Source organism: Tamandua tetradactyla, chromosome 5, assembly GCF_023851605.1.
Source record: "Tamandua tetradactyla isolate mTamTet1 chromosome 5, mTamTet1.pri, whole genome shotgun sequence".
NCBI classification, from domain to species: Eukaryota; Metazoa; Chordata; class Mammalia; order Pilosa; family Myrmecophagidae; genus Tamandua; species Tamandua tetradactyla.
In genome coordinates this window covers 95,588,178-95,609,409 of record NC_135331.1, presented here as the reverse complement: position 1 = coordinate 95,609,409, position 21,232 = coordinate 95,588,178, and the positions used below count along the sequence as shown (strand labels likewise).

Sequence of the window (21,232 nt, the reverse complement as noted above, 5' to 3'; positions counted from 1 at the left end):
ATCTCTGTGGAGATAATCTAATCAAACCTTACAATATTGAACCAGGGTTAAAAGAAATGACTCCCCTATAAGTTGGATCAGGATTAAAGCATGACTTTTCTGGGGTACATAATAGTTTCAAATTGTCACATGTCTTACAAGTTCATCCCTTCTTATAGCTGCTCAATATTCCATTGTAGGTATACACCGCATTTTGCCCTTCTGTTTGTCAGTTGGTATACCCTTAAGCCACCTCAATCCATTGCGTATTGTGAATGCTGCCAGCATAAATACCAGTGTGGAACTGTCCATTTGCGTCCCTATTTTCAGTTCTTTGAAATATGTACCTAATAACAGATTTGCAGGATTATATGGTGTGCTGGTTTGAAAGGATATATGTCCCTTAGAAAAGCCATGTTTTAATCTCAATCCCATTTTGTAAAGGCAAAATAGTCGCTATTCAGTACTGTATATAATTAGATCATCTCCCTGGAGATGTAACTCAGTCAAGGGTGGTTGTTAAGATGGATTAGGGAGATGTGGGTCTTGATTAGTTTCTGAAGTCCTATAAAAGAAGAAACATTTTGGAGAATAAGAGATTCAGAGAGAGTAGAGAAGAACGGCATAGCCACGAGAAGCAGAGAGCCCACAAGCCAGTGACCTTTGGAGATGAAGAAGGAAAATACCTCCCAGGGAGCTTCATGAAACAGGAAGCCAGGAGAAAAAGCTAGCAGATGACACCATGTTCACCATGTGCCCTTCCAGATGAGAGAGGAACCCTGACCGTGTTCACCATGCGCCTTTCCAGATGAGAGAGAAACTCTGACTGTGTTCGCCATGTGCCCTTCCACTAGAGAAAGAAACCCTGGACTTCATTGGCTTTCTTGAACCAAGGTATCTTTCCCTGGATGCCTTTGACTGGACATTTCTATAGACTTGTTTTAATTGGGACATTTTCTCAGCCTTAGAACTGTAAACAAGCAACTTATTAAATTCCCCCGTTTAAAAGCCATTCTGTTTCTGCTATACTGCGTTCTGGCAGCTAGCAAACTAGAATATATGGTAAGATGAAGGCTCCTGTGGAACTACTGCACTGCCCTCCAGAGAGGCTGTACCATTATACTTGTGTACTATGCTGATTTGAAAGTGATTTGGTATTGTTTCTTTCTATTGCATTTTTATAGTTTCTGAAATGGTTTAAGGCTTTTGTGACATTGTCATGGAGTGAATGCATTTTGTATATGGAAAAAACATGCCTTTTGGGGGGGTCTAGATGGTGGAATGTGCAGGTTTGAAAGTGTTGTGTACCCTGGAAAAGCCATGTGCTTTAATCCTTATTCAGTATTGTAAGGTAACCTTTCATTAGATGTTTCCATGGAGATTGGCCATTTTTATGGGTGTGACATTTTTATCAGATTACTTCATGGAGAGTAATCCCCTTTAAAAGGGGGAGACTATTTGGAGAAGTCACAGTTGCTTCAGAGCTGACAGAGACACAGACATTTGGAGATGTTTGGAATGCCGACACAGTAGATGCCTAGACATTGAATTTTGGAGATGCATAGCCCAGCAGATGTTTCCAGGTAACTTCACATGAGATGCTAAGCAAGCCAGAACCCAGAGTTGTGTTCCAGAGGAACTAAGTGAAGGTCCACAGATGCTTAGAGAGGAAACCATTGGCATCAGAAGCTGGCAGCAGTGGAACCGGGAACGAGGACTAGCAGATTCAGCCACATGCTTTTCCATGTGACAGATGTAGGCCTTTCTTGAGTCAAGATATCTTCTCTGGATGCCTAAGTTTGGACATTTTTTTTTTTTTTGGCCTTAGAACTATAAACTTGTAACTTAACAAATTCCCTTTTTAAAAGCTGTTCCATTTCTGGTATATTACATTCTGGCAGCATTTAACAAACTAAAACAGATTTTGGTACCAGAGAAGTGGGGTGCTGCAGTTTGCAGATACCACATATGTTGAAACAGCATTTTAAATGGATAAAAGGAAGATTCTGGAGGGATTGTGAAGAGATGAGTAGGAAAAGCCTTGATTACTTTGAAGAGACTGTTGGTAGAAATATAGACTCTAAAGTGTCTTCCAGTGAGGGCTTAGACAGAAATAATGCTTGTGTTATTGCAAACTGTAAAGAAGATGAACTTTGTTTTAAAGTGGCTGAGAATTTGGCAAAATCGAGTAGTGCTGTTATATAGAATGTAGAATTTGAATATGATGATCTGGGACACTTAGCTGAAGAAATTTCCAAACTAAATGTGGAAAATGCAGCCTGACTTCTTCTTGAACCTTATAGCAAAATGCGACAAGAAAGAGATAAGTTGAGAACTGAACTCTTGGGTGCAGAGAAACCATAATTGATGGTCTGGAAAATTCTGGGCTTCCAGAAAGTGAAGACACCAGAGAATTGTGCCTCATGTGAAGATTTAACCTAACATGGAATCAGTCAGCCACTTCAGAGAAAGCCAGAACTGGAAATGGAGTTACCCATAAAGGATTTATGGACGGTCCTATTGTCTATTGGGTGTGATCTTTGTAAAACTACATGGAAAACCGAGAAGTTTCCTGTGAGATCTGTGTAAATGGAACCAACTATCAGTCTGAACTAAAAGAGACAGGAAAGGGACAGATTGAAGGAAAAATGACTTCAAAGTCAGATCCATAGTAGCTAAGGTCTGAAACCAAGAAATCTTGGGCCAGAGGAGCAGACTCATCCATCCATGTGGTAAGTGTGAATTTGCCCCAGAAACAAAGGGTGGAATTTCCGCCTTCATGTTCAGGAAGACTTTTGGTGTCCCAGGCCTCAGAGAGGGTAGAAACATGAAACAGGGATTGGGGGAGCCTGGTGATGGCAGAGAGCCTGGGTATTGTCCTGATGCATGGAGAGAGTGGAGCTGAAAAAAAGGTGGTTTCCTCAAGGTGCCCCATTGTTGCAGTCCTCACCCCAATTTGGAGAGAATAGGGCCACCGCATAAGCCCTTAGAGAGGATGGGATTAAAACTCTCTGAAATACAGAGGATGAAACATTATCCTATAAATGACTCTCCGACTTTGAAATCTATTGAAATTTGCCCTGCAATATCTGTTAGTCTGATAGTGTTTTACATTCTCCCTTATTTTTTATTTTTTTGCGTGGGCAGGCACCAGGAATCAAACCCGGGTCTCTGGCATGGCAGGTGAGAACTCTGTTTCCCTCATTTTTGAAGGATAGTTTTTTTGAATATAGAATTCTTGACTGGCAGATTTTCTGTTTAAGTTTCTTAAATCTATCATACCACTGCCTTCTTGCCTCCATGGTTCCTGCTGAGAAATCCGCATGTAGTTTTATTGAGCTTCCCTTGTATGTAATGGATCACTTTACTGTTGCTGGTTTCAGAATTCTCTCTTCGTCTATGGCATTTGACAATCTGATTAGTATGTGTCTTGGAGTAGGTCTGTTTGGATCTATTCTGTTTGGGTTACGCTGCACTTCTTAGATCTGCAATTTTATGTCTTTCTTAAGAGATGGGAAATTTTTGGTGATTTTTTTTGTCCGTTATTCTTTCTGCTCCTTTTCCCTTCTCTTCTTTTTCTGGGATACCCATAACACATATATTCATGTGGTTCATCTTTTTGTCTATTGAATGTGATCAGTGTCATTCAGTTCCCTGAAACCCTGCTCATATTTTTTCCATTCTTTTCCCTATCTGTTCTTTTGTGTGTCAGATTTCATATGTCCTGCCCTCTAGTTCACTAATCGTTTCTTCTGCATCTTCAAATCTGCTTTTGTAAGCCTCCATTGTGTTTTTCACTTCTTCTATTTTGCCTTTCATTCCCATAGGTTTAATTTAAAGCTACATTCTTAAGAAAAATAGAGGGTGGTGGTGGATAGTCCTCACCTAGGAAAGATGATCTGATATTATTAGCTATCATTGATAAAACAAGATTATTAAACTCCTTTCTTACTTCCATTTTCTCCAGTAAGTAGTTTAGCCTTCAAACAGGAAAGGAAAAGATAAACATTGTTGTGAAGCAAATAAAGCCCAGAGTTGGTAAAAATGTAAGAGGGAAAGTAAAGAAATATTGTTGCTTTCAATTAATTCTAATCACTAGGTTCTACTAAATTGCCTCTCAGGGTGTCCAGAGAGCTTTCAGATCTGATTTTGGAATTTTCATTTTCACCATGATTTCTAGCATGAAAGTTAAACACTATATGTGATTTTTATTCCCAAAATGGGAAATTCTGTATGCAGTGGTCACTTGTCTTGGCTTTTATCCTTGGCGAAATTCTAGAACCAGCAATTAACTTAATGGTTTATCAGCATTTAGAAAAAATACATAACACCTAGTAGCCAATTTGAATTGTCTAAAAATATGTTATTCCCAAATAAATAGATTTTATTATAGGATTTTGGTGTTAGAAAATCCATGCTGTAGACATAGCGCATCTTGATTTCAGCAAAATATTTGAAAGAGTTTCTCGTGACAGTTTTGTAGATAAGGGGAAGGGTGAACTAATATTTAAGTATTTGCGTGTGCAAGGTACTTGATAAGATAATGGAGTTATAGTCAGTGTTGATTCTTGAATCAATGACCCCTGTATTCTGACCAGTAGTGTTTTCAGAAGCCAAAAAGAAAACATAACGAGCAAGTGGAAAGAACTCATTCAGTAGATGACAAGAGTTAAATGAAAAATCATTTCAATGACTAAATAAACTGTATTATTTTGCACTCATTTGAGAACCATTTCACTCACTGATTCATTTTCATTGAATGCTTTGTGTCAGATGCTGTTGTTGGTGTTGAAAATACATGGGAAAACAAAGAGAAATAAGTCATGATCCCTTCAAATCCTATAGCTGATGGCAGTCACGTCATAGCAACTGTTAACATAGAGATGGGTCCAAGTCTTTAGGTTCATAAGGAAAAATGGTCAATTCAGCCACAGTGTGCTGTTCCATGTGGTGCCACTTTTTCTTCCAAGTGTCCAACTCCTGCAGAATAATAATCACTTCAGACTCTTCTATCTCTTTTTAAAAAATCTATTATGAAGTACCTCTTGATGTGTGAATGTCAGGGATGTATCTCATTAACATTTGCATCCCGTTCTGTCCCACCCTTATCCCCATCACTGCAGACTAAGCATCCTTCCAGAATCTCCAACCTTGGAAATAGCTGCTCTTTGTTCCTCACGCCTTTGAAGGGACCTAAGGTTACCTTTTTTATGCAAATAAAGAAAAGTGCCTTCAGTTATGCAAATGTTCAACATTAACACTTCCTAGTGCCTAGAAGCAATGTTCCCTCTAATATTACACCACTGAAGAGTAACAAACTATGAAGGTTAATCTTGTAATCAAATAAAATTTACTCTAGTTAACCCAACACACATACTAATGTACTCATTATTATTGTGCTGCATTGTAATTAGTCAAATAGAAAATAGTTGACCTAAGAGAATGCAATTACTATTTCTTTTATACAGTGGAAATTGATTTTTGTGGGTTCTTTTTGTTAGTTCTGTTAACTATGATTATCTTTACTGTTGACAGTTTTTCTTGAAACCATATGATTTAATCTTCTTTTTTCTTACACTCATAAACATACACACAAATAGTTTGAGTCACAGGTTATTAAACAAAACTTCCAGCTGCTGGATTACCTTTTCTCCCTTCCAGTGGAGGTTTTTTTTTCTGTGCTTAAGTAGCCCTTGTAGTATATGCTTGCTCTTCCTTCCTTGGTGTGGGTTTTTCTCAACTCCTGTTGTACAGTGGAATTATTTGGGGAACTTTAAAAAAATCATGATGTCTAGATCCTGCTTCCCAGAGATTCTGATTAAATGGCCTAAGGTGACTTAACGTCAGTATTTTATACAGACTCCTTAGATCATTTCAGTATGCATCCAGGGCTGAGCACAAGGATAGTGAGCATATGAGCAGAGAGAGCTTTTTGATTTGTGCTATAGGGTGCAGAGCATAGAATCTCTACCTTGGAATTTGTAGCACAGAGAATTGAAATTTCAATCAGTCATGTAAGGAAATGTTAGAGGCTAATTGGTTCTATCTCCTTGTCCAGTCTTAGTACCTGGTCAAACAGCCTTCATTATTTCCAGCAACCCTTAGGAATAGGCTTCTAGTAGCTCTAGACAGCCTCTCCTCTTCTTCTGAAGCCCATCCTGATCCTTCTTAAAAAGGCACTAAGAATTATATTAGATTGAACTTCTGGACTGGGTTTACCATTAAGTATAGTGCGATTTTGTGGGAGCAAATTGGAACCCTGTCTCCCATTCCCCGCCTTGAATGCACCTAGCATTTAGAATCTTAGAGCTTGAAAGGAATCCTAAGTCATCCCTCTCATTTTTAGTATCAAGGTACTTGATAAGATAATGAAATTATATTCAGTGTTGGTTGAATCAGTGACCCCTGTAAGGTCTTCAGTTTATTCTGACCAGTAGTTTTTCAGAAACCAAGAAGAAAACATAATGAACAAGTGGAAAGAACTCATTCAGTAGATGACAAGAGTTAAATGAAAAATCATTTCAATGACTAAATAAGCTGTAGAACTTAACTGCGCAGCCTAATGCCATACTAGTGTTATAAATGCAACAGCTAGAATGAAAACCCATTTTTCTTGGCCACAGGTTCATTGCCTTTCCTACCATGTCATATTGTCTCCTAATATATTCTTCTGAATATTTCCAGTACAATAAAATCCTCCATATTTTGAAGATAAATTTGTCTTTTGGGAACTGTTTTAGCTCATTTAGACTCAAGCGTAGTAGGGTCTGTGATCTACCTGCATAATGTTTGTGGTCAATAATTGACAAAATGCACAATGAACTAGAGTGTTGTCATGGAGTCTGTTGTGGGGCAATGTATTCTTTCTGTATCACACAGAATTTCTGAATTGCTTCAGAATCTCTTCCTTACAAACTGAATCGACAGTTTTAACTTGTGGGATAAATTTTGAATGGACTATGCCATCTGCTTGCTGATGCCCAATATTCCTCTAAAAGTGACAAAGATTTTCATTCCACAAGTAGAGGTAAAAGCTTTAAAATGCAAATACCTCTGAGACTTAAACTGTTGAAACTTATTCACGGTGAATTGTAATTATTCAGTGAGTGAGTATAAAACTAATCGCCATCACGTATTTAATTTAATTTAATTTCTATTAGGTACCTGAATCCTTAGATGCTTTGCATACACCTCCAGTAATTAATTTAAAAAGTCATAGGTCTGGGGCAGTGCAATGGTGGCTTAGTGGTAGAATTCTCATCTGCCATGCCAGAGACATGGGTTCGATTCCCAGTCCCTGCCCATGCAAAAAAAAAAAAAAAGCCATAGGTCTGTATTATTATTTACATTTCATAGATAAGGAAACCAGGTGTGTGCCCCTTTGTCATCTCATGATAATTTATAAAAGGGGTGATAGATTTTTATAAAATCAGTTAGACTCCTAAAGAATGTCAAGACAAAAAGTGAACAAGTCATGACATCTAAGTCATGACATTAAATGGGCATATTCTCAGTGATCATCTTGAGTGAGTTTTATTGTTCATAGAAGATCTAGTCTTAGAATATTAGACCCCTATTCAACAGGGGAAGGTCCCACATCCTTGTTTCATTGAGAGCATTAGTTCTCACCCTTGTCAGACCCAACATTTCCTATTTATAAGAAATATTATGAAATGCCTCTTACAATACTGAAGTAAAATTTATAGAAAAATATATCCTACCTGCATATGTAAATTTTAAAAATATATTAATATAACTCCATTGGGTTTTTAGTGGAATTTAATAAGCTGTTTCTAAAATTTATAAAGACGTGTAAAAGGGCAAGAATAGCTAAGTCTTCCTTAGGAGAACATGAAGGGAAGAGTTCTTCTACTTGCTATCAAGACTTATCAAGAAGGGCATATAAAGGACTTGTGATGTGCTGAGTAGGCATTTATTTTACAATTTGCTAAGTTATACTTTATACTTGACCCATTTTTTGTGTGTGTTAGTTATATTGCTAAAAAAGGAGGGTTCGAATAAATCAGCATAATGCTCTAGTTATGTGTTTTAGTTTCCCATACTGTTTGAGCAAATACTATAAAATGGGTTGGATTAAGCAATGAAAATTTATTTACTCACTGTTTGAGGCTGGGAAAAAATACAAATCAAGGCTTCACCAAGGCAGTGCTTTTTTCTTGAAGACTGTGTTGTTCGGGTGCTGGCTTCCTGCGATCCTGGCTCCTCTGTCACATGGCAAGGTACATAGTGACATCTCCTGGTCTCTTCTCTTCCAGGTTCCATTCATGTCCAGCCTCTTACTTCCTGTGGCTTTATTATTCTTCTAAATTGCTGTTGTCTACTTGTAGGGTGATTGAAAGCATAAAAGCTTAAAAGTTTTTCAGTCAGACAATTGAGATGTTGACATTATGGTTTTAGAATTTATATATTTATGAGTTCATTGGGTTAGATCAGTTTTGATTATTTTAGATCTAGTTTAACTTACTTGTGTTTCCTTATTGTTGGACACTTAGTTTGTACAGAAGGGATATTGCTTTGAGCACCATAAAAGGTATTAATATTTTCTCATAATATTTTTAAACCAATATATTTTGAATATTATATTTAAACCAATATTAGCATTTTATCATCTTTTTCTACTATATCATACTCTAATTATTTTAGTCACAATGAATTTGAAATTTCAGACCAAATTAAACGGATTGATCAGAGGGTCTCATAAATTGATGTCCAAACCATATTGTATTACAAGCACTGCTTTCTTTTGTAATACCTTGATTGAGATATAATTCACATATCATAGAATTTACCCATTTAAAGTATACAGGGTAGTATTTTTTAGTATATTTAAAAAGTTGTACAATCATCACCACAGTTAATTTTAGAACATTTTCGTTGTCCTGAAAGAAACCCCATCTCTTTAGCTATCACCTTCTGAACTCTCCATATCAATCTCCTTCAGCCCCATGTAACCATTAATCTTTCTGTCACTGTAGATTTGTCTTTTCTGAACATTTTATATAAATGGAGTGTGTGGTATTTTGTGACTAGTTTCTTTCACTTCATATGTTTCCAACGTTCATCCATTGTCATACATAGTAGTATTTCATTCCTTCTTACAGCCAAGTAACGTTCTGTTGTATGGGTGTACCACATTTTGTTTATCTATTCATCAGTTGATAGTAGGATTCTTCAAGATCTTGCAGTCTTCGACCTGATGTGGCTTCCTTGGTAATAGGAATAGATATGAGGAGTTTTGCTCATAACCAACCCCTAGAAAGGATAATCAGTATGTGAAAAGGGTGCTTCTATAGCCCTTCTTGGGATCAAAGATTGCAGGCAAAAATTAAATCTACTTAATATGTCCCCTACACAGAGTCCCCTTAGACTGCCTGGATGTTCTAAGAGATAGCAGAGGATATGGGCCTCTATATCACATCTAAAAAGATTATAAAATACATTAGGAAAGTAAACTATAGGAGGATTCCTAAATAAATATAAATTTTATGCTTGAAATTCATCTGTTTATTTTCATTAAGTGCAAATATTCAGCTATTTTCTAAAATAGGCTTAGTGATTGCTGGCCTACCTTCCTTAAGAACAGTGGTTATCATATTCATATCCTCTAGTCCATGCATTCTCATCAAGTGGGGTGAACATTGGTTCTTGGGATCAAAAAGAGCTTCACTTTTTATGTATAAAGCACAGATATACATACAGTACATTAATAGATATTCAGTATGGTTGTGGTATTAAAATTTGGGGGGAGAGGGGACAAGCAGGGAGAAAAATGTCTATGAAAGTTCTTTAGGGGATAATGAAAACAAGGTTGAGGATGCTGCTTCAAGGAGGAAAAATTACTCTAGAAGCACTGGGAAATTTCAAGCTCAATTTGGGGATTTTTCTAAAGATCCCTTATAGCAACCAGGAAATTCACTTGCTCACTCATTCATACTCGTACACTGTGTTAGTCAGGGTTCTCTGGAGAAACAGAACCATCAGGAGAGATCTGCAAACACAAAATTTATAAAGATATCTCATGCGACTGTGGGAATGGAAAAATCCAAAATCCATAGGGCAGGCTGTGAAGCTGGCAGCTCCAATAAAGGGTCTGGATGAACCTCACAGCAGAGGCTCGCTGGCTAAAGAAACAGTGAAAGAGTCTCTCTTGTTCCTTAAAAGCCTTCAACTGATTTTATTATCACATAGTGGGAGATATGACTTGGTTGATCCAGATGCAATTAGCCACAGATGCAATCAACTATGATTTAATACACCAGTCTTCTGAGTTATCAGCCAGCCAGGAAATATCCTTGCAGCAAAGGTCAGGCCAGTGCTTGCCTGACCAGACAGCTGGGCATCATCACTTGGGTAAGTTAACACCAGAACTTAATCATCACATACACCCATACTCTATTCTCTCCTCCCATACTCCCCTTTTTAATACAATTTTATTGAGATATATTCATACAGTGTAGAAACCATCCAAAGTATATAATCACTGGCTTACAGTATTATCACACGGTTAGGCATACAGCCCCATGATCAAATTTAGAACACTTTCATTACTTCAGAAAATAAACAAGGATAAAAAATAAAACCCATATCCTCCCATAGTCCTTAACCCTCCATATTATTGATCCATAATGTTGATATGATATATTTGTTACTGTTGATGAATGAGTATTCAAATATTACTGTTAACTATAGGTATATAGTTTGTATAGGTACGTTTTTCACATATACCCCTCTGTTATTAACTCTTTTTAATAATGTTGTACATCTTCTCTAGTTCATGAAATAACTTTTTTATATTTGTACAGTTAATCATAACATTATCCACCACAAGATTCACTGTGTTATCCATTACAGTGTTTTAACCTCTAACTTTCCTTCTGGTGATATACACCCCCCCCTTCCACCACATTTACATACCATTCAGCACTGTTAGTTATTCTCATGATAACATGCTACTGTCACCTCTGTTCATTTCCAAATATTTAAGTTCACCTAGTTAAATATTCTGTGCATATTAAGTAACTGCTTCCCGTTCTTTAACATCCTATATTTTATGTCTGTAGTTTACATATTATAATTAGTTCATGTCAGTGAGATCATAAAATATTTGTTCTTTTGTGTCTCACTTCACTTAACATAATGTCCTCAAGGTTCATCCGTGTTGTTGAAGGCTTCAGGACTTCGTTCTTTCTTACAGCAGAATAATATTCCATCATGTGTATATACCTCATTTTGTTTATCCATTCATCTGTTGATGAACACTTGGGTTGTTTCCGTCTTTCGGCAATTGTGAATAATGCCACTATGAACATCAGTGTGCAAATGTCTGTTCATGTTCCTGCTTTCAGATCTTCTACCACCCCCATTTTTTTTTTACACTTTAGTTGAAGGGAGGGATTAGAGATGGGGAGGAGAAATGGACTGGAATACACATGGTATATGGACCAGACTGTCTGATTTGTAAATGGATAACTTTATATACCATTAGACCGATTTCTGCATCTGGGCCTTTATACATTTACATGATAGTTGTGCAACCCTTAACACATTTCTCTCTATAGTTAGAATCAGAAAGAGTGATTTTATGTAATTTATTTTCCTTGGAAGGCTCATCTCATGTCAACACTTTTGTTTCATCAAGATCCTTTATATTTTTCCCTTAAATTTTCAGTGCAGTTAAATCTAAACTTTATGGGCCATAAGCAAAGACATAAATGATAATAGAAAAAATATTCTTCAATTATAGAAGACAAGAGTTCTAGAATATATTTTTTAGCTGTTTTCTTTTCCCATGGTAGAAAGCTGGTAGCAACTAACTTTAAAAAGATTGTGTTTTTTTTTTTTTTTTAACTTTTCCTTTGGTAGAAGGTAGGTGGTGATGATGACTTACCCCCGAACAAATGTTGCTCATATTATGGGAAAATGAAAAATCAACTACAATTTATATTCGCACACTTATTTATTTGACAAATGATTGTATTCCAGTTGTACTCTAATAGTTTATTAGGTTCTGGGCCACAAAAGTGAATAAGACAAAGCCTCACTCTCAAGGAGTTTATATTCTAGGCAGGGGAAATGGACTAAAAACAATCAACCTTTATAGCTTAGTGAGATAATTATAACAGTAGACAGGATATCTCAGAGTGAAAGGGGTGAGAGGATATAGCTCCCAAGTCTGGAGCAGACTGGTTATTTTGTACCCTTTCCAGAAGTATTATTTAATATCACTTTAGAGATGCTAAGGGCTATAGAGGAAAAGGACCTAGCCTTCTGGTGATTGTGCCCCAAATTGTAGAGCCTCTCTAGCCGTGTTCTAGTTCAATGTATTTTTTTTTTAGGTAGCCATTTAACAATTGTCTGTGCCACTTAGGCATACCTCTTGGGGTCTTTACCACATCCCACCCCATCCATCTTCCAGTGGTTTATCAGAAGTATTTTCCTCCAACCTCAGACAGTCTTGGGATTCTGGTAAGTATAGTTTTCCTCCATAACTTTACATTTCTAGCAGTGTTTAGTGCCTCAGCAGTGTTTCAGTGCTCCTTATAGCTAATACCTGGTTCTGGCCAATCTCACTTTCTGTTAGGGCTTTATCGACTCAGCTGGGATGTTTGAACTTGGTCCTGAAGTCATTCATGAACCATTTGAAAGAGTATGAGCAGGGGAGGGAAGCCTTCTTTTTTTTTTTTTTAAAGGACTCCTTGGCTAGACCACAGTTATGGAGGATCAGTGGATAGGAATGAAATTGGGAGAGAATATCATACTAAAGATACAAAAGAAAAGTAGGAAACCAAATCATAGTCTAGACAAAATATAGTGGTTATGGTAACAGGGATGAACAAGAAGAATGGGATTTGAAAGTTAGGAGCCATGCTTAGAGAGTAACTAAAAACGAGGCTTAATTCCCAGCCTTGGGTGCTATATTAAGTTTTTGTTGCTACTGTAACAAATTACCTCAAATGTAGTAGTTTAAAATACACAAATATATTATCATACAGTTCTGGAAGTCAGAAGTCTGAAATAGGTCTCACTGAGTTAAAATCAAGATGTCAGCAGAGCTGTAGGGGAGAAACCATCACCATTCCTTGGCTTAAAGCCAGCAACAACCAGCTGAGTCTTCTTAATTGTATCATCTCGATACAGACTCTCTGTCTCCAGCTTTGTGATTTTATTGGGCCTACCTAAATAATCCAGATAGATAACCTCCCCAACTCAAGGTCAGCTGATTAGCATCAAATTCCACCTGCAACCTTAATTCCCCTTTGCCATGTGACTTCCAGGGATTAGGATGTAGACTTCTTTGGGGGACCATTATTCTACCTACCAGAGGAGCCTAAATAAATAATGGTGCTAAAATAGAAAAGGAGAAAGAAGAGTTTGAGGTGGGGGCATTGACGTGAAGATTTCTATTTTAGATATGTTGAGTTTAAAGTGCCTGTGGAGCTTTCCAGGGGAGATATCTTAGGCAGTTGGAAGTGTGGGCCTGGAGCTTAGTCATTATTAAGTTGGATGTTAGCTTATGGGCAGTAGGTGAAGTCATGATTATGGGTTGATTTTCTAGGATGGGTTTATAAAGTAAAAAGTGAAAGTCAAGATGGGACTCTTGGATAACTCCCATGTTTAAGGGACAGACTCAAAGAAGAGGACCATGTATAAAAGAGAAGGATACTAATGAGGAGCACAGGAAGAAGCAGGAAGAATAAAAAGAGAGAATGATGTCATAGAAGAATGGGGTAGCCAGTCACATTAAGAATACACAGCATTCGGTAGGGACTGAAGAATATCTGAACAGGTCCAGTAGAGTGATAGGGCAGAAGACAAATGGCAGCATGGAGAAATAAATGGGAAGAAAGTAGAGATTGATTTGAAGAGAAGAAAAGAGCAAGAGAAAAAGGTCAGTGGCCAGAGGGAGGTTATAGGTTTGAGAGAACATGTGGGTTTTTTTGTTTGTTTGTTTGTTTAATAAATGGTTGGGGAAAAAGAATGAATTCACATCAGCAGGGCCCTGTGTGATTATATCCTTCACTATTCAAAAAATTACTAAAATTTATTGATAAGAGCCGCTGTTAGCTATTATTTTTGAGATGCAGTGGAGCATCAAAAACAGCTGTGAAAACTAGAGAATAGCTTCTGGATGATCCCAGTAATTATTTATGTCTTCTACTTACAGATAGCAAGGAGGTTGTTACTTACAGCCTATCATCAAACAATCCACTTAAAATAAGCACCTTGGCAAGCATGAGGCACTGAATAGCAATGACTGTATGTTTGCAACTGGCAAATTTTGTCAGTTGTTAGGTCTCCTTTAGTGATAGGCCATGAACAAGAAGAGAAAATAATAAATGCTAACACCTGAACTCTGATGAAACTTTTGGGGGTTGTGCCAGTGTGAAAGGATGCATGTACTCTAGAAAAGCCATGTTTTAATCCTAATCCCATTTTATAAAGGCAGCTGTTTCTTCTAATCCCTATTCAGTACTGTATGTTTGAGGCTTTAATTAGATCATCTCCCTGGAGATATGACTCAATCAAGAGTGGTTGTTAAACTGGATTAGGTAGAGAAGTGTCTCTACCCATTCTAGGTAGGTCTTGATTAGTTTACTGGAATCTTCTAAATGAGGAAACTTTTTAGAGAAAGGGAGATTCTGAGAGAGCAGAATGAAGTAGCCACGAGAAGCAGAGAGTCTGCCAGCCGGTGACCTTTGGAGATGAAGAAGAAAAATGCCTTCCTGAAACGAGAAGCCAGGAGAGGAAGCTAGCAGATGACACCGTGTTCGTCATGTACCTTTCCAGATGAGAGAGAAACCCTGACCATGTTCGCCGTGTGTGCCTTTCCATTTGAGAGAGAAACCCTGAACTTGATCGGCCTTCTTGAACCAAGGTATCCTTCCCTGGATGCCTTTGATTGGACATTTTTTAGACTTGTTTGAATTGGGGCATTTTCTTGGCCTTAGAACTGTAAACTAGCAACTTATTAAATTCCCTTTGTAAAAGCCATTCCATTTCTGGTATATTGCATTCTGGCGGCTAGCAAACTAGAACAGGGGTTTTCTGAACTGTGCAAATGTTTAATACAATCTAGCTGGCATAGTATCTACAAAAACAGTAATTGTAGCTTTGTCTTATAAGTGCTATGTGCCAGGCATTGTGCAGAACACTTTACATGGTTCAAATCATTTAATCGTTACAACAATGCCAAGTCGATCCTATTACATAATTAGGGACTTATGTCTATTTTCGTCTCTGTATTTTGAAAAGTTCTGAGTAACTAACTGGCTATCTAGTGAAGAGCAACTAAGATGATTCATTCATTAGAAAACAAGCCCCTGAGGAAAAATTTAAATCAGAGCTTACAAATTGGAGCTTTAAAGAGTGGCATTTTTGTTTGGCCTTTACAATATAAGGAATTCTGAATTAATTGCTGGCTCTTAAAAATTAGGAAATTTCACATTAAAATCCAAATCATCACCTGCTCCTGAAATATAGGAAATATTGACAAAGTTTCCTTTGTCAATTTCAGTACCACATGTCCATTCACCATGGTTACAGTGAGTATGAGCCTGTGTTTCCGTGGTCCTCCACCCATGCCCCCAACTTGGACATTTCAATTAGCCACTCCTATTCCTGTGGCTGGGGAAGAATCTAATTTTGGGAAAGAATGCTTTTCAAAAGAGGGATATTATAAATTTCCATGAGAGAGAATAAACTTTTTTAAGAAAAAGGAAAAGATAGAAGGGAGGGAGGGAACTTAATTTGAATCAAATAAGAGCTTGGTAGGGAGAAATTTTTTCTTAAGCATTAAGCAGTTGGTAACAGGGCCACACATTGAGCAACTCCAGCAAGCTACACTTTTTAGTCCATGAAAGTCATTGTAGGGAGTGTCTATGCCCATCATACACAACTCGAGGCACAGGGTCAGTTTGGGAATTTCTAAAGCAGTTATGAAATTTTATATTGCCCAAATGGCTACTGGCTCCACAGTTCCCTGTCACAGAGTGGCAAGTTCTCATTCCCTCTCCAGTGTCCTCCACTCTACCTTCAGTGAATGATAAGGGCTGTTTCCTCACAATCTTGTCTACCAAGTATGTTTTTTAGGCTTTTAGGTTTTTGTAGATCTGATAGGTGAGAGACCATCATTTCTCTCATCAGGAAAGAAGTTAAACATTTTCACATTTTCAGGATACTTGGCAGTTCCTATTTCTGTGAACTCTGCTTATTTCTCTCACCCATTTTTCTGCATGGGTTTTATTTCTCTATTTTTAGGAATATTAATATGTGATAGAATTTGCAGATTTTTATCTCAGTTTATTTGTGCTCTTGCTTTGCTTCTGGAACTTTTTACTATGTAGAATTTTATTTGTCTTGTATGTAGCCATATTTACCAGTCTTTCTCCCCTTTTTTACATCTGGATTTTGAGTCACTTAGGAAAGATTTCACCATTCTCTCAGGATATAGAGGAATTTACCTGTTTTTTTCCTATTACCTATATTTTTCATCATTTTTTACATTTAAACCTCCAGTTCATTTGGAATTTATCCTCATTTGTGCTATGTAGAATGGATCCAATTTTATCTTTTTCCATATGGCTATCCAGTTAACCCAACACCACTTATTAAAAATTTAGTTCATCTTTTCAAACCCTGATTTGAGATGTTAGGTACATTAACATTGTATGTACATTGTATAATACATTTTAATATACAGTTGAGTCTGTTTCTTGGATTTTCTACTCCATTCCGTTGGGCTGTCTATTCATGTGCCAATACCACATTTTATTTATAGAGGCTTACAGTTTGTTTCCATATAGGATCTTCTTTTTCAGGATTTTACTGACTTTTCTTGATTTATTATAACCTTCTAAATGAACCTTATAATCAACTTGTCTTAAGTAAAATCTGACGGCAGTTTTATTGAAATGATATTAAGCTTAAAATTAGGAAATAGTGACATCCTGTGATGTTGAGTCTTCTTCTCCAAGAATATAATATGCTTTCTATTTGTTCAAGTCTTCTTTTATGCCATGTTCTTTCTTATGCATGTTGCTCCTCAGTTTTGGCCAGGTTGAATTTAAAGAGCTGGTAAGAACATCCAAGTGGAACTATATGGCCAGCACTCTAAATGGGGGGTAAGAGGTCATCAGAGAGAGAGGTGGGGCTAGAGATATTTTCATCAGTAATATATGACTTCATGAAATACCATTTTCCCTATTGCATATTTGTCGTTCAGTAACATTTTCTAAGGAATTCCTCATTTTAGACATTTAATTCATAGTTGATATATGACCAGATAACATTTTCCTTGTTTTCTTATTGGGAAAAATACTGTTTTACACTTGGTCTTAGCCAAAAGGCTGAGAAGTGATAGGGGAAATTACTATTTTACAGCCTTTTCTTTTTCTTAATCCTATGTAGCAGAATTCTACAGTTTCATTGAATAAAAAAGTTAAGTTTTGAGGTTTTTTTCATTGATTAAATTTTTTATTCTAATTCCAAGATAAAAAGAAAGATGTTTTGGATTTTATCAAATTCTACAAAAATATTCAAATAAAAACCTTTGATATTGTTTAGGCTGCCACTTTCTTAGCGCAAAGGAGGTAACTTTTTAAATAAAACTCACTGATGGTTGTTGTCCAGAAAATGTAATGGCTTGGCCTCAGGACTTAATAGCTAAATAATTGGATGCATCATAAGGCTATGACTAGATAAGTTAGTTTGAATTATGCCTTGCTTTTGGTGTTATACTCAGGAAATCACACATGGATACAACCACCCATAAGGGCACACATTCTAGAAATTGCCATTTCAAGAAATCCTTAATCAGGAAATCTAAAAGTTTATGAAACATCTGTTCCCCATATTTTTATAGGTTTGAAAATCAGAATTTAAAAGACAAAAGTTACTGGCTACTCTGTTATGCATTATCTTCCATTTCAAAGTAGATAGAGCTATTAAACCTTTATAGACTATGTGCTGGTTTGAAAGGAAGTATGCCCCCTAAGAAAAGCCATGTTTTGATATAAATCCCATTTCTAAAAGGTAGAATAATCCTTATTCAATACTGTATATTTGAAACTGTAATGAGATCATCTCCCTGGTTGATGAGATTTAGTTAAGAACGGTTGTTAAACTGGATTAGGGGATGACATGTCTCCACCCATCTGAGTGAGTCTTGATTAGTTTCTGAAGTCCTATAAAAGAGGAAACATTTTGGAGAATGAGAGACTCAGAGAGAGCAGAGAATGCTGCAGCACCACGAAGTGGAGAGTCCATTGGAGATGAAGAAGGAAAACGCCTCCCCGGGAGCTTCATGAAACCAGAAGCCAGGAGAGTAAGCTAGCAGATGATGCCATATTCGCCATGTGCCCTTCCAGCTGAGAGAGAAGCCCTGACTGTGTTCGCCATGTGCCTTTCCAGATGAGAGAGAAACCCTGAACTTCATCGGCCTTCTTGAGCCAAGGTATTTTTTCCTGGATGCCTTAGATTAGACATATCTATAGCCTTGCTTTAATTTGGGCACTTACACAGCCTTAGAATATGTGAGCTTGCAACTTAATAAATTCCCCTTTTTAAAAGCCATTCAGTTTCTGGTATATTGCATTCTGGCAGCTAGCAAACTAGAATAGACTACCTCAGAAAACTGATGATATGTAGTATAGATTAAGCTTGCTGAAGGAATTTAGATAATTCACTTTAAGTTGTAGGTCACCAGTCATTTCTGTGCTAGAGAGTTGTTGAGGTATCTGTCTATTTTTCTATAACAGCAGTACCTATAGTTCTTCATATTTGCTTTTGGGCTCTGTTGTTTATTGAGAATGGACTTGAGGGAAAAGGATAGGAATGCTACTTCGTTTGGCTTTAGTTTCAGAGAAAGAGGAATGAAAGACAAAATTTATTTGGAAGTTCTGTTCTTGGAAAAACTGAAAAAAATAATAAAAACCTGTTGCCTCTTCTTTGCATACATCCTCTTTTCTCTATCCATTTTATGCAGCAGTATTTTCTTTGGTGTATTAATAGCTTTTGCGTTAAATGGTTTTCCAAGAGTTTTTCTTGTTAAGGCAATATGCAAACAGAATGATCTTAACAACTATATATCTTGTCACAGGACTAACGTATGAATGTTGTAGTCTTGGAATTACTCTGACCCAGGCAGAAGGAAAGCAAACTTTTGTGGGCCCATTTCCCTATGCAAGTAAATTAATAAAATTGGATTCAATTAGAAGACTAATAAAATCCATAATGCTTTTTCTACCTATCCAGATTGAGTGAAGCATCCTTGCGTTCAAGGATTTGAATGGGTGCATTCTGATGTAAGATCAAAGGAAAAGTGCTTTCTCCTTTCTTTTTGGAAATAAGGTTTATTTTCAGAAAAGTGATCCCAATGAAATAACAATTATATAACCTGAAAGTAAGCTTTTCACTTATTCCCACGTGAAGGACAAAATTGAAATCAGGGTACCTAAGTAGTGAGTAAATATTCCCTATTGATCATCCTTGTAGAAGTGAATATAAGAAAATGTGAAAATAACCTGGAAAAATGAAGCATTGTTTTACTTTTTGTTGGAAACAACCCCTTAATTAATTTTATTTTGCCTCTTTCCCTAAATTTAACCTTTAACTATTTTAAAAATTATCTACCCTTTTCTAGAATGAAGTCTAGTTTGTTGAGGAAATGACATTAAATGAATAACTGGAATGTTTCAAAGCCCTAGCCATATTACACAAGGGATGCTGCAGATTGCACCTGGAGGAACTGTGGCTAATCTGTTCCTAATTTTAACTCAACCATAGCCAGGCTTGTACACAGACTCATCATCAGAAAGGGTAAACATACTTGATAACTAATTGCTCTTGAACATAAAATTTCAAAGAAACAAAACTCAAAATTGATCTCTCACCAAAGAGCTTCCTTTCTTATTGCTTGGAAATGACCTTTCAATTTGGGCTCATTCTAAAAGCTGCCATTGAATCACACAGGGAACAAATGTTTTTAAAATTTACCAAAAGCAACTCATGACTTTATCTCTGGTAGTTTCATTTTATTGCGTGATCAACAGATGTGTCATAAGTTTGATTCAGAATGAAAATGAAAGTTTGGAAAGTTAAAATGTGGTCATCATGTAATTTTCCAGACCTGTAGGAAAATAAAATTAGATCTGTTTGTAAAATACTCAGCTGCAACACAGATTTTTATTCTGCTCTTTCCTTGTTCACTGCATCTCCTCCCTAACACTCCTCCATCCCCTGCCCAATTATGTTTGTGCATTAATTTACAAAAGGCAGTCAGATAGTTAGAACAGAACAAGGAATTTGAATTCTCGGATTGGTCACTTAGCTTCCTTGGACAAGAAGATGAAAGTACCCATCTTACCTTCCTCACCAGGGCTATTGATTTCAAATGGTACAAAGTATTAGAAACTTTACCCCAATATTATCATTCTTTTGAGATCACGTGTCCAGGATCTGTCCTTTCATCTTCTGACACTATTTTTGGTGGTAGAGGTATCAGAAAACTATTTTTCCAATCCTTCTACTATCTGCTTGAACTCCCTGAAATTGAAAATACCAAGTCTTTACTGTAAGAAAATTTAAATCTTTGATCTAAGAGGTCTTTCCAACTGCCAGTGCTGATAAGAAATTTAATGGAATAGTAATGTGTATGTATTGCCATACAGCATGATTTGGAATTTGCTTAAACTTGCTGATTATAAGGGAATTTGGATATTTCTTTATGAATTCTCAGGCTGTTGATCAAAAGTTTCAACAGTACTTATACTGTGGCAAGGAATTTTGCCTCTGGCCTTTGCTGATGCTTCTTAAAGTTACCCTTTTCTAAGGCTCTAAAACACAAGAGCTATGTTAGCATTATGTGGGGCTATGCTTTTTTTCAGGGTGCTTGATTCCCTTTCTACAGAGTTGTAAAATACTTATTTTTTTTATCTTCCCCTGCTACTTACCTAAGGCCTTATGAATGCTTGTTGAAACCAAGCTCAAATTCTGGCTTTAGATCCGTAATGTTGAGCCTGTTTTGAAGGGTAGCTTACAATACAACTCTCTGCTGGTCCTATAGCTCTTTGAAATTCTCTCCACTATTATTTAGCTCTGATACACGCACTTCACCACCTTCACCAAAATCTTTGCAAAACAATTACTCTCCCAGAGACTTTTTCCCACCGCTTTTTATTCTTTTAATGTGTTGCTGGATTCAATTTGCTAGAATTTTGTTGAGGATTTTTGCATC

General features: G+C 36.8%; 1 protein-coding gene across 4 annotated transcripts in view; it reads left to right on the top strand.

Annotated features, from left to right (window-relative positions):
* BTBD9 (BTB domain containing 9) overlaps nucleotides 1-21,232 on the top strand; it is a 540,815-nt gene that overhangs the window by 246,871 nt on the left and 272,712 nt on the right. For 3 of the 4 annotated variants that reach the window (XM_077161670.1, XM_077161671.1, XM_077161672.1), the window contains one exon: nucleotides 3,127-3,162. The exons of the other annotated variant lie outside the window; for it this stretch is intronic. In XM_077161670.1, coding sequence (XP_077017785.1) covers nucleotides 3,127-3,162 — 36 coding nt within the window. The remainder of the gene's footprint in view (nucleotides 1-3,126; nucleotides 3,163-21,232) is intronic. 4 annotated transcript variants of the gene reach the window in all.